This window comes from Pristiophorus japonicus, chromosome 1, assembly GCF_044704955.1.
Source record: "Pristiophorus japonicus isolate sPriJap1 chromosome 1, sPriJap1.hap1, whole genome shotgun sequence".
NCBI classification, from domain to species: domain Eukaryota; kingdom Metazoa; phylum Chordata; class Chondrichthyes; family Pristiophoridae; genus Pristiophorus; species Pristiophorus japonicus.
Genome location: NC_091977.1, coordinates 186,428,757 through 186,442,152, shown reverse-complemented (window position 1 = coordinate 186,442,152; position 13,396 = coordinate 186,428,757). Strand labels below are relative to the sequence as shown.

The window sequence follows — 13,396 nt, the reverse complement described above, 5'->3', positions numbered from 1 at the left end:
CCCATTGAAGAGAGCCTTCTGAAACCTGGGTTGCATTCCATATGCAGAGTGCCTTCATTCTTTCCACATTGTTTTTAAAGGGGAATTGGACCACAGCCAAAGATAAGGAAGTACACCTCAGTTCCTCAAGCCTCCTGCAAATCATTAGTCACTCATCTTAAAACCTCCTTTCACGTTCAGAGAAAAATGAGGCTAAGATTGAAAGGACACACCAGAGTAAGCACCAAGAAGAGGCATGGTGGTCTTAAACAGTAGAAAGAGCGTTGGATTTGCTCATTGACAGGAAAGGTGCAGAATGATTTTGGGCAGGGTTGGGGAATACCTGCAAAGAGTAGCAGAATAATCTCCAAAAGGTAACCTTGGAAGTTGTGCAGGAGAGGACTAAATCAGCAAGTGACTTGAGTTAAGATTTTGCCAAAGGCGACCGTGTTGGTAGGAGTCAAATGGCAGTGGGCTCAAATTTGATCAGGTGAAGGTCTCCCTTATGAGCTGTGCGTATAGCTATCATAACTCTTATTGCTTCATGAGGGAAGTGAAGCTTTCTCGTGTATTCCTGAGAATCCCAATGAAGTTGCTCACCTGGATCTGCAGAAGCACTCGTTGACAGTGGCCAGCGGCCATTTATGGTACTGGCCCAGCCTGGCATTCTTGCAATGCTTCTCCTGATCCTCTTATTCTTCCTCATCAAAGCAGATGAACAGGCCCTATTTGTAACCTTAAAAGAAAATGAAAAAAGCCTTTAAAGCTACTTAAAAATGAACTAAAACATTTAAATATATGTAAAGAAACTTTGAAAATAGTTTAAAAAAAAACTTAAAGAAGCTCTAAATAATTGGGGAAAAATGACAGAAATTAAAAAATATTAGACTTTTTCAAAGGAGTGAGGGAGAAAATAAGCGTGACAGGCTTTTGTTTTAAGGAAAATATTCTGCTTTTGTAAGGAATATTTTAATTATTTCAACTTGTTTCTAATTGACAGGTGATAATTCCTTTTTTCTTTGTTCTCAGCACATGACAGTGAGAAGATGATGAGAATGAAGATTAAGAGGAGCTCCAATGTGAAAGGCTCCCTTGCTAGCTTTGTGTCTCTTCCTTGCCACTATTCAATCCTTCCTTCAGCCTCCAACCATTCTTACCAGGAGTTTCCTCGCATCAAGTGGACAAAAATAGAGGAAGAAAAAGATGGAAAAGACAAGAAAGAAACCTTAATTCTGGTGGCCCAGAATAGCGTGATAAAAATTGCTGCTGAATATGATGGTAGAGTGGCCGTGCCCAAACATCCTGAGAGTCTGAATGATGCAACACTGACCATTTGTCGACTGCGAGCAAGTGATACCGGTCTTTACCGCTGTGAGGTAATGATCGGCATTGAAGATGAGCAAGACACTGTCTCATTAGATGTTACTGGTAAGTTTCCAAATGCCAAGTGATTATTGGGCTAATGGATTATCAGTTATAATGACATTGAAAACTGTCTAATGGTCAATTATTGAAGTAACATCTTGCTTTTATTGACAGCAGGTCTTGTGTTACAGGTTTAGCTGTGACACATTTATTCATTGTTCGGACTGATTTGAAATGACTACTACAGAAAACTGGTCTCTACAGCTGGTCAAGTTTCATTGTGTTTGTTTTAGATTTGGAGGTCTCTGCCTTAATTAAAAGGACCATATACCTGACCTAGGAGCGCAAAATTGTAGCATTTGTCACAATGATATCTCTTATCAATTTAATCATGATATGAGCACTACAGTTCAGTATTGACAAATGTTGTTGGAGATGTCATCCTTTGGATGAGACAGTAGCCCGAGATCCTGCCTGCTTATTATGGTGCTTAATTCCCATGAAACTAATCAAAGAAGAACAGGGGGTCATCCTGGTATCAATGTCCTCCCTCACCCAACACCGCCAAAAGTATTTGCTGCTTGTGAGATCTTGATATACACAAGAAAATAGCTGCCTCGTTTAACATCTTAATAGCAGTCACTAAACTATGTTGTAAATCATTGTTTATGAGGTGCTTTGAGACAGTTCTGAGATGTTAAGGTGCTATATAAAAGCAAACCTTCCTTTCTTTAATCTGTTACCATTGTCAAATGTTTCCTCCTCTTCAGTGCATTGTTTCTTTGGAAATTAGTTCTGCTGATGGCAAAGGCACAAACTTTAAAGATTATAAAAGAGACACAAGTTGGAAAGTGCTATATTTCAGTTTGGGAGGAGAAGAAAATTGAGTTTGCCTTGATCTCTATAGTACATTTTTAATCTGTGGGAAATGTGTAACTGGAAGAAAGGAAGGAAATGCAAACTGTCTTCCCAGTATTTACACAATAATAATTATACGGTGTAGTCAGGGATTCTTTTCCATTACAGTAACAACTAGCAGTTATATAGCAAAAGGGGGAGATATTAAGAAAGGTGACCAAAAACATGGTGAAAGAAATGGGTTTTAAGGAGGAATTTAAAGGAGGTTAGGGAGGTGGAGAGGCAGAGGAGCTTGTGGAGGAAATTATCCAGAATGTGAGGCCAAAGCAGCTGAAAGCACAGCCACCAGTGGAGAGTCAAAGGAAGGGCGGATGCATAAGAAACCAGAGTCAGAGGAACAAAGAGATGGAGGTTGGGGAGACGGCTGCTGAGGCAGGTGGTGGTTACAGAGTTAGGGAGGGGCAATGCCGTAGATGGATTTAAACATGTATGAGGATTTTTAATTTGAGGCATTGGGTAACTTGGAGCCAATTTAGGTCAATGAAGACAGGAGTGATAGATGAGCAGCACTTGATATTGGAAAGGATGCAGCCAGCAGAGTTTTGGAACTGAAGTTAATGGATGGTGGAGAGTAGGAAGCTGACCAGACAAGCATTGGAGGTGACAAAGACTTGAATGAGGGTTTCAGTGGCAGATGATCTGAGGTAGAGATAGAAGCGGGTAATGTTACAGAGGTTGAAGTAGACAGTCTTCGCGAGGGAGACGATTTGGGGTCAAAAACTGACCTTTGGATCAAATAAGATACCAAGGTTGCCTGAAACAGTGACAAGCTTTCTAGTGATTGTCCAGCTAGAGCCTCCCTACTTGTCAGAGCTTTTACCTGCAAAGTTATCTAGATCCAGTTGAAAAGAATCCCAGCCCCAGTGACATGCTCTTCACATTTTATTAGTGAGCTTGGTTGACTGCCTGGAGCACTGCAGATCTGCTTGGTTCGGTTATCAGATTATCAAGTCTAATATGTAGTGTTTACTTTATTCACCTCAATGAAATCCCACCTACCTCACTTCCAAGGAGGATTGGTACTCATTGATTTAAGAACTAGCAAGCTGAGCCCTTGCTCGGTAAACAGCAGGTCCTAGACGCTCCTCACAAGTAGCAAGGTGAGCGTCACAAATTGCCATATTATGTGAGTGCATTGTCACCACCCTCCTGACCATAGCATGAATGTAGTGTGTGGGTCTTCAGTAGCTACTGATTGCCTCTCTGCCACCTGATAATGGTGGGCAGCAAGTGCTAACTATGTGAGCGTGTGGTCTCATACCTATCTTTCCAAGTCTTAGAGTTTCCTCACCAATGCTGCTACAGCAACACTAGTTGCAAGGAAATGCTAGTATGTTAATGTTACGAGCATCCGTTGTTGCTATGGTGGGTGGGAGAGGATTTAAAATTGAAAGGACTCTTAAAAGATTGCAGTCTGTTATACTCCAGCATCCCTTGCTTAAATTAAAAGGAAATCCTCCTCTTCAGCTGCCCTGGAGCTGTGCTGCTGCAGGACCCCGAGACTGACAACAGCCATCTTCACAGCCTTGAGATGGGCTCCTTATTACAGATGGGAACCGCCCCCCACCCCTACTCCCAGGAGATGGCCAAAATTCTGATATTGAGGCTGACCCCAATTTTTTTTTAGTGTCAATGGCAGGGAGGTCGGACAGGCACGAAACATGTTGGCATTACGCTGGCTGAATGCCAAGCCAGAAAGTATTGCCTTCTTGCTCCAGAATCAAATATGAAGAATGGCCACTTCGGCAAAGTATCAGAGTGCTGCCAGAACCTGCAGTGACCACCAATGTGAGTCAGGAGATAAGGGAAGAAATGACTATTTACTTCTATTCATTTTCTTCTCTGTTTTCTTGCGCCATTCCTTGCCCAAGTGCCTACGGTACTTATGTGTGTCCTCAACAATGATTGATGGCAGTCAGTTGATCGTCCTATCACCCGACATCCAATGTGTTTATTTTGAAGCTACTTTTTGTAGAGGGTAGATCTGTACATTGTATTTGCATTTTTAAAGCACCTTATCACATCTTTCAGAAATATCCAAAGCACTTCACATACAACAAATTACTTTTAAGTGCAGTGACTATTGTTGGGAGACTTGTAAATTTATCACTGTTATGTAGGCAAATGTAGCAGCCATTTTATACAGAACAAAATTCCACAAACCATTAGTGTTTTTTTCTTGGTTCTTCATTGAAGAAACAATATTGGCCAGGACACCCGGAGAAGTCCCTGTTTTTTTTCATTGGATGTTTCCTATCTATCTGAACAGGTAGGCAGAAGCGCAGTTTAATGTCTCATCCATTGTCACTCAGTACTACACTGGAGTGTTAGCATAGATTTTATGTAGAATTCCTGGAGTAGGGTTTGGATCCACATCTTTGAGTTAGAAAAGAGTATTGCCAACTGAGCCAAACTGCATCTTAGTTTTTAATTTTTACAGGTAAAGGATCATCGTCTGTTTTAATAACTTTGTATAGTCCCCCTCCCCTCCACCCCACTGCCCCCCGACCTCCCAAAAAATATTTTATTTGGCTTGTTTATCTTCAAACTTCTTTGTCTTGTTAAACCTTCCAGCTCCTGAGATGGACTGAAAGGATGGCCAGGTGGAACTTTTGTCTGGCTGAATGGCCTGTCACTGACTCGGGTGAATTTCCCAGGGTTAGTTTCATGTAACTTTTTTAGGTGGGCATCTGGTGGTGTACTTGCTCGCCACTGGGGGTGGGGTAAATGGCTGGTGCTGTAGTAGTCAGATACCTGCAGCAGCTTAAAAGGCAAGTAGCTTGCAGCAAGCAAAAAATGTTGTTGCCTCCGACAACCAAAATAAAATGTGCTGCAGTAGATGAGTGTATCAATGGCTTGCATCGATTTCACTCACTACTGTGGGTATTTAAATTTATCAAGGCGTTCTGCTTTACTTAACAACTCTGGACACCTTATTTCGTGGTATTTGCAATCTCCAGTGTTGCCAGGGCTATAATGATGGTAAACGTGATGTAATTAGTAGGTGTTTTTATTGTCTGCTGTCACTTCTGGTGGAAAATATGTCAGACTGAAAACTTGGTGAGGATCTAGCATAACAAGTTCCGAGCCCATTTTCCACATCACCGAATAATTGTGGTAACTGCAGAGCAAAATCCTGCATCTTATGTCCTTGTTAATGCTGTAAGGCAGGGTTGGTACTGGTTACAGACATCCTAGCAATCACCTTCTGTAATCCTCTGTGAACAGTGAATAGAACTGATGAACATACATCAGAACTGTGCGAGGTTGATGCTGATGCAAATTCAGAACATGAACCCACCCCCATTTATTTGAGGCCATTTCTGAAGCTGCTAAGAAAACATTCTTTCTCAAAAGGAATGTAGTGCTACTAGGGATTAAATCGCATTTAAACCGTAGATTATAAGATGTACATAGTAACTGCAGCAGTTATGCGATTATCAGGACTGCTCAAATGTGCTTGCAACACCTGGGTAATTTATTATAGCTGCTGTTCATTTTACATAGTTACTGAAATTATTTATCAACTATTGCTATGTTTCCAGAGTTTCGGAACATTTTATTCAATTTCTGGTAAATGTCAAACATTAATCTCAAATGTTCTATATTTCCCTTTCCATGTTTCCTATAAGCACTGACTCACAGTTTCACTATAAATGCCCACTCTCCTTGCCCAGCTAAAGTGTAAGCCAGCAGGCTCTTCAAGCATGAGTGAGCAACACCAACAAAGCCAATCCCTATTCCCACGCCTGCACTTTCCAGCAGGAGTCATGGGATGATGAGTTGCATTTTCCTCTCCGTAGTCCAGGAGTGTTGAGGCTAATTATAGTTCCTGTACTGCAGCACATGGTTAAAATCAGCTGACTCAACATACAACAGGGATTGAATAGAGGCCAGTTCTTCACAGCTTCGGTTCCACATTTTGGCAGAGCATTTACCAACTGACTAATTTATCAATTATGACCAATAATCTTTGTCAACTCTAACCTGTTACAGACGTTTCTAACCTGCTGTCCAAAAATGCTAGCCAGGTGGCCTCCAGCTAGCTGAACACAATCTCAAAGACCCACTTTCAACTGTGCCTTCTACTGTTTGTGCCTCAGTAATACGAATGACATGGGAACCATTCTGATACTACTGTGTCATTTCCCCCCACAACTAAGGATATATGAATTGCAATGATTGTCGACATCTGGCATAACAGGTCTCCACTGAGAAAATAGAATCATAGAATTGAATCAAAGAAATTTACAGCACGGAAAGAGGCTATTTTGGCCCATCATGTCTGTGCTGGCTGACCAAGAGCTATCCAGTCTAATCCCACTTTCCAGCTCTTGGTCCATAGCCTTGTAGGTTACGGCACTTTAAGTGCACATCCAAGTATTTTTTAATGTGATGAGAGTTTCTGCCTCTACCACCCTTTCAGGCAGCGAATTTCGGACCCCCACTACCATCTGGGTGAAGAAATTTCCCCTCATATCTCCTCTAAATCTCCCCTCAATTACTTTAAATCTATGTTCCCTGGTTGTTGACCCCTCTGCCAAGGGAAACAGGTCCTTCCTATCCACTCTATCCGGGCCATTCATAATTTTATAAACCTCAATCAGGTCTCCCTGCGGCCTCCTCTGTTCCAAAGAAACCAGAGCCAGCATCTCCAATCTTTCCTTATAGTCAAAATTCTCCAGTCCAGGCAACATTCTTATAAATCTCCTCTGCACCCTTTCCAGTGTAATCACATCTTTCCTGTAATGTGGTGATCAGAACTGCACACTGTACTCCAGCTGTGGCCTAACCAGTGTTTTATACAGTTCAAGCATAACCTCCTTGCTCTTGTATTCCATGCCTCGACTAATAAAGGCAAATATTCCATATGCCTTCTTAACCACCTTATCTACCTGGCCTGCTACCTTCAGGGATCTGTGGACCTGCTCTCCAAGGTCCCTTTGTTCCTCTACGCTATTCAATGTCATACCATTTAATGTGTATTCCTTTGCCTTGTTAGACCTCCCCAAATGCATTACCTCACACTTATCCAGATTGAATTCCATTTGCCACTGTTCTGCCCACCTGACCAGTACATTGATATCTTCCTGCAATTCATGGCTTTCTTCTTCATTATCAACCACACAGCCTATTTTAGTGTCATCTGCAAACTTCTTAATCATACCCCTAACATTCAAGTCCAGGTCATTGATATATACCACAAAAAGCAAGGGACCCAGCACTGAGCCCTGCGGAACCCCACTGGATATAGCCTTCCAGTCACAAAAACACCCATTAACCATTATCCTTTGCTTCCTGCCTTTGAGCCAATTTTGGATCCAACTTGCCACTGGATCCCATGCGCTTTTACTTTCGTGACCAGTCTGCCATGTGGGACCTTATCAAAAGCTTTGATAAAATCCATGTAGACTACATCATACGCACTGCAGAGGAGAATTGGCTCCTCACTGCCTAGGTTCACTGACAATTATCCATTTCGATGAGGTTACAGAAGGTTGCAGGGAACTGTGATACTACACTCCAGCATGAATAGGGAAGGGAAGAAAACACACCCAATTACTTTTGATGCATTTATTCAGAAGTGCCATTCCATCCACAGGTGTTGTATTCCACTATCGGGCACCATCCAGCAGGTATTCACTGAACTTTGAGACGGCCAAACAAGCATGTCTGGATAACAGTGCCTCCATTGCAACCCCCGAACAGATTCAGTCCTCGTACGAAGATGGGTTTGATCAGTGTGATGCTGGCTGGCTTTCCGATCAAAGCGTCAGGTAAGCGATTGATCACTGCGCATACAACAAATGTTTGTTGTAAATTGTTAAAACCACAGTTTAGATCTATAGCTTGAAGTGCCTTTGGATATTTTACTATGTTAAAGGTGCTATATAAATGCAAGTTGTTTTTGGTGAGAGCAAATGTAGGTCCCATGCCATTGTAATCCTGATTGTCTACCATCTGTTTGTTGGTTTTGAGCTGGAGCCACTTCATTTGCCTTTATCTTGGTGTGTACCATTTAACTTGTCCCACATTGCGTTTATAGACGTTAAAATGATGAAATGTCTCTGACATATCAAAACAACCAGTTATTTCTCAGTTAAGGGATGTAGATGAAAACCAATGTTAGCTATTGATTTGATGATTCTGGCACTACTTCTATGCACGTGTCTACTTTGAGATGAGAGGGTACCTCAAAGAGCTTTTTGAATTAGTGTTGTAATACAGTTTGGCTTTAGAATAGTGCTGCTGTGAGATATTTTCTCACCAGCTGCAGATTGAGAACATGGAGACTTGTTTTAAGCTCATGCGCACAGTATAATGATGTAATTGTGGTTCTGCATTTCAATCCAAGCATCTTCATTCAGTAGTTTTGATGGTACTGATTTTATGATGATATTGATGATGTGATGTTAGATGAAAGAAACTGGCCGTACATATTTAGCGGGTCAGATTGGAACTAGTGGATCGAGTAGCAGCTCACAATACCCACCAAACAGTGTTCACTGCAGCCACTGGAACAGATATTTCAAACATAAGTTAGAAAAATTAATTAGTGCCTTGTGATATATTCACAGAACACAACACACACAGCTTCCTAACATGGCAGGCAGCTCTCTCGGAAGTCTCCGGAATTTGCCTGGTTCTGTTTAATCGTTAACTCTGCACTTGCAGTACACAATACATCCACATCCACAGCGTGGAGCTACAAACATTACAAGCTTACAGACATTAAACTTCTCCTTCCTTAATGAAGAAGCCATCATAACAACCATCATACATAACTTTCATGTTTATACATAACACAGGATATAAACTTTTTTTCCCCCCAATTTACAAATTTAACTTTACCACTTGTTTTCTGTTTTGAAGAGAATACCTTCGCTCTCGAACAGAGCCTTCCAAACATGGTGTTGAATCTAAACTCATTCGAGGCTCATCCTGAGGAACGTTTTCCTCCATGGAATTTCCTTGATTTTCATTTGAACTCACTCTAACTTCAGGCTCTTTGTTTTCCTGACTCGGACTCAGACTTTCATTCTGATTCTCTCCTGGATTTGTTTCCAGTACATTGGATTTAGGATTTGCTACTGGTGTATCAAAACTATCTGATGAGTCAGAAATAATTGAATCATTCTCACCTTCAACTCCTTCCATGTCTGAAGGTAAAATATGATCAATATGAACAAACCTAACCTGTCCATTATCAAACATCTTTACCAAATATGTGCGAGGACCACTTTTCTTCACCTCTCTTCCTGGTAACCACTTTAACCATTTATGGTGATGGTTCTTCACTCTCACCTTCTGCTTAATTTCACTCTTCCCTCTTTTACTCTACCTCTATCATGATTCTCTTTCTGTCTTAATTGTGTCTCTTCTACAGACTGTGCCAAATTTGGCTTTAACAACGAGAATCTGTTTCATGGCTGTCGTTTGAGAAACAACTCTACTGGTGTTCTACCAGTAGTTGTATGAAGAGTATTTCGATATGTAATCAAAAAATTAGCCAATTTGTGATCCAATGACAACTGTCATTTCCTTGGATTTGGATCTAACATTTGTTTTATGAATGCACATTTTACAATTTGTACAGTGCGCTCTGCTGCACCATTTGAAGCAGGGTGGTATGGTGGAACCTTGGTATGTTTCACACCATTTTTGCTCGAGAATTGTGCAAATTCTTCTGAACAAAATTGTGGTCCATTATCCAAAACAATTTCTTCAGGGAGGCCAAATGAAGAAAATAATTTTCGCAAAATGTCCAATGTTTTACTTGTTGTTATTTTCCACATTGGAAACACCTTAACCCACTTCGAATGGCTATCAATCGCAATGAACAATTGTTGTCCTTCTAACTCAGCAAAATCAATATTTAGCCTTTGCCACACCCTGGGAGGCCATTTCCATGGCTCTAATGGTACTGGTGGTGGTTGCTTGCTTACCGATTGACTCATCGACTGACTCACGATGTACTCTATATCTTCATCAAGACCTGGCCACCATAAATAACTGCATGCAAAACTCTTGGTCAAGCACATTCCCAGGTGCTGGTCATGGAGGTCTCCTAATAATTTGGACCTGAATTTATTTGGTATAATCACTCTTGCACCCCACATGATACAATCTTTATCGACTGATAATTCATTCCTACGAATGAAGAATGGATGTGTATCTTTGTCTGTTACCTGGTTTGGCCATCCATTTGCAATATACTCATACACCTTTGACATCACTGGGTCACATTTGGTTGCTCTACCAATCTCTTCAGCTGTGACTGGCAGTTCATCAATGTATGAAAAATAAAGCACTTCTTCCCTATCGGGTGTAACTTGTGATGGGGAAGGCAATCTAGACATTGTATCAGCATTACTGTGATCAGCTGATCGTCTGTATTCAATATCATATGTATATGCTGACAAAATCAAAGCCCATCTCTGCATTCGGGCTGCAGCTAATGTTGGAACTGGGGACTTTGGATGGAGGATTGCTGTTAGGGGCTTATGGTCCGTAACGATGGTAAACTTCCGACCATACAAGTATTTGTGAAACTTCTTGACCCCAAAAATTAATGCCAAAGCTTCCCTTTCAATTTGCGCATAATTACTCTCACTGGCACTGAGAGTGCGTGAAGCAAAAGCAATTGGTCTCTCCTCCCCACTACTTAATACATGAGAGATTACTGCCCCAATTCCATGCGGAGAGGTATCACATGCTAGCTTAATCTCCTTAGATATGTCATAGTGAACTAACATGATGCTCTCTACCAATTTGCTTTTACACTCCTTGAATGCTGTATCGCATTCTTTTGACTAACTCACACTTACGAGCAGACATTCGTACTCTATGTTTCTCTAGCCGTTTGAGGACTTCATTCAATATGTTATTATGAATTTGCCTATTTGGTGCTGAAATTAGTATGTCATCCAAATAACATACTACCCCTTCAATACCTTGCAAAATCTGGTTCATCACCCCATGGAACATGGCAGGGGCGGATGACACGCCAAACGGTAGCCTATTAAATTGATATAGGCCTAGATGAGTATTTATAGTCAAACATGACTTGGACTCCTCATCTAGTTCAAGCTGTAAGTAGGCATTCGTAAGATCCAGCTTTGAGAAGATCTGACCACCTGTCAGTGTTGTGAACAAATCTTCTATATTTGGCAATGTATTTGGGACATTACCCTCTAGAACCTGGTTTACAGTTACTTTATAATCACCACACAATCTTACCTTACCATCGGACTTAGGTACAACAACAATGGGTGTAGCCCAATTACATCGATCTATCTTACATATAATGTTCTCAGTCTCTAGTCTTTTGAGTTCTTGCTCAACTTTCTCCTTGAGTGCATATGGTACGGAATGTGGCTTGTAGTAAACTGATCTAGTGTCCTTCTGTATCCTGACACTCGCCTTGAAGCCTTGGATTGGACTGCCCATTTCGCAGAACACCTTCGGATACTTCTTGATAATCTCATCCGTTGATGAAAATCTCGCTTCCACACAGAAAATCTCACTCCAATCCAGCTTCAGTGAGCTCAACCAATTTCTTCCTAGTAAGGCAGGCTTGTCTCCTTTCACTACTATTAGAGGCAAGTTCTGAAATTGATCTTTATATTTCACCGGTACGGTGATACGACTACCCAATTTTCTCTCCCGAGTAGCCTCGCAGCTCTATCTTGGATTTCTCCAGTTCGAAATCACGCAATTTGTCGCGATATAGTGACTCCGGTACTACACTCACGGATGCACCCGTGTCAAATTTCCATTTGTATCTTGAATCTGCAACATCTATGTGGATTTTGATGCTTTCCGAATCGCTGTCCGTTAACCTCGTGCTCCTGATGACGTGTAACTCTAACATCTCGTCCTGTTGTTGTTCTTCCATGCTATGTAATCTCTTGGGATTTCTACTCATAGCTTTGAACGCTGGACTCATATCTTTAAAAACTGGTTTACCCTTCAGTCGGCATGCCTTCGCAATATGCCCAGTCTTTCTGCAGAAGAAACACTCTGCCTTCACGTATGGACAACTTTGAGCAATGTGTTGTCCCAGGCACCTATAGCACGACTTCGACGCTCTGTTAGAATTTCTAGTTTCTGAAACTTTCGGCCATGCCCATGTTTTACTTTGAATCTGCAGGTGATGTACCTCGGTTGACTGACGACCGTAATCATTATTTAATTCTCGGGAATATTGTTCGGCCGTGCCCATCAGCCTCGCTGTCTGACAAGCAATCTCAAAAGTCAAGTCATCCGTCGTCAATAACTTCCTTCTGATCGCATCGTTTTTCACCCCACAAACAAAACGATCCCATAATGCTCAGTTTTGAAAGTTTCCAAAATTACAGTGCATCGATAGCTTTTTTAATGCTATGATGTAATCAGTGATACTTTCATCAGCCTTTTGATTCCGAATCCCAAAACGATAGCTTTCAGCAATTTCTAACGATTTGGGGTTATAGTGCTTCTCCAGCTTCGTTAAAATCTCTTTAAGCGTTGTATCCTTTGACTCGTCAGGACAAGCAGATTTACAAGGGTTTCGTATAATGCCGGACCTGCCTCCGATAAGAAGATTACTTTCTTACGTTCCAACACAGCCCGGTTCTGGACTGCATTGTCTGGAACTTCGATTATGTTATTTGCAATGAAATACATTTCTAGCCGATCCACATACGCTTTAAAATGTTCCCGGTCGTGTCTATATTCACCCAAATATCCCAATACACCTGCCATTTTAATCTCTAGCTGTTCACGCCGTGTGCTGTATTTTACCTCGGATTTTTGTAGCTTTTTTCAAAGACAGAAACTTCCAAAGTCTCTCTGTCGGCTGGCTGAATCCTTCACCAACGAAATTTAAGCTTTAAATCATCCGAAAAATCCCATCTACCGTCGCCAAATGTGATATCTTCACAGAGCACAGCACACGCAGCTCCTAACATGGTAGGCAGCTCTCTCGGAAGTTTCCAGAATTTGCCTGGTTCTGTTTAATCATTAACTGTGAAATTTGCAATACACGATACGTCCACATCCACATTGTGGAACTACAAACATTACAAGCTTACAGACATTACATGCCTTATTTCATCTATCATGACATCAAAGTGCTTCATATCCAACAAAT

General features: G+C 41.4%; 1 protein-coding gene across 4 annotated transcripts in view; it reads left to right on the top strand.

The window, feature by feature from the left end:
* The window catches only part of LOC139267315 (versican core protein-like), a 270,388-nt gene that overhangs the window by 34,376 nt on the left and 222,616 nt on the right, over positions 1-13,396 (top strand). For all 4 annotated transcript variants that reach the window (XM_070885459.1, XM_070885431.1, XM_070885450.1 and 1 more), the window contains 2 exons: positions 1,009-1,407; positions 7,865-8,039. In XM_070885459.1, coding sequence (XP_070741560.1) covers positions 1,009-1,407; positions 7,865-8,039 — 574 coding nt within the window. The remainder of the gene's footprint in view (positions 1-1,008; positions 1,408-7,864; positions 8,040-13,396) is intronic.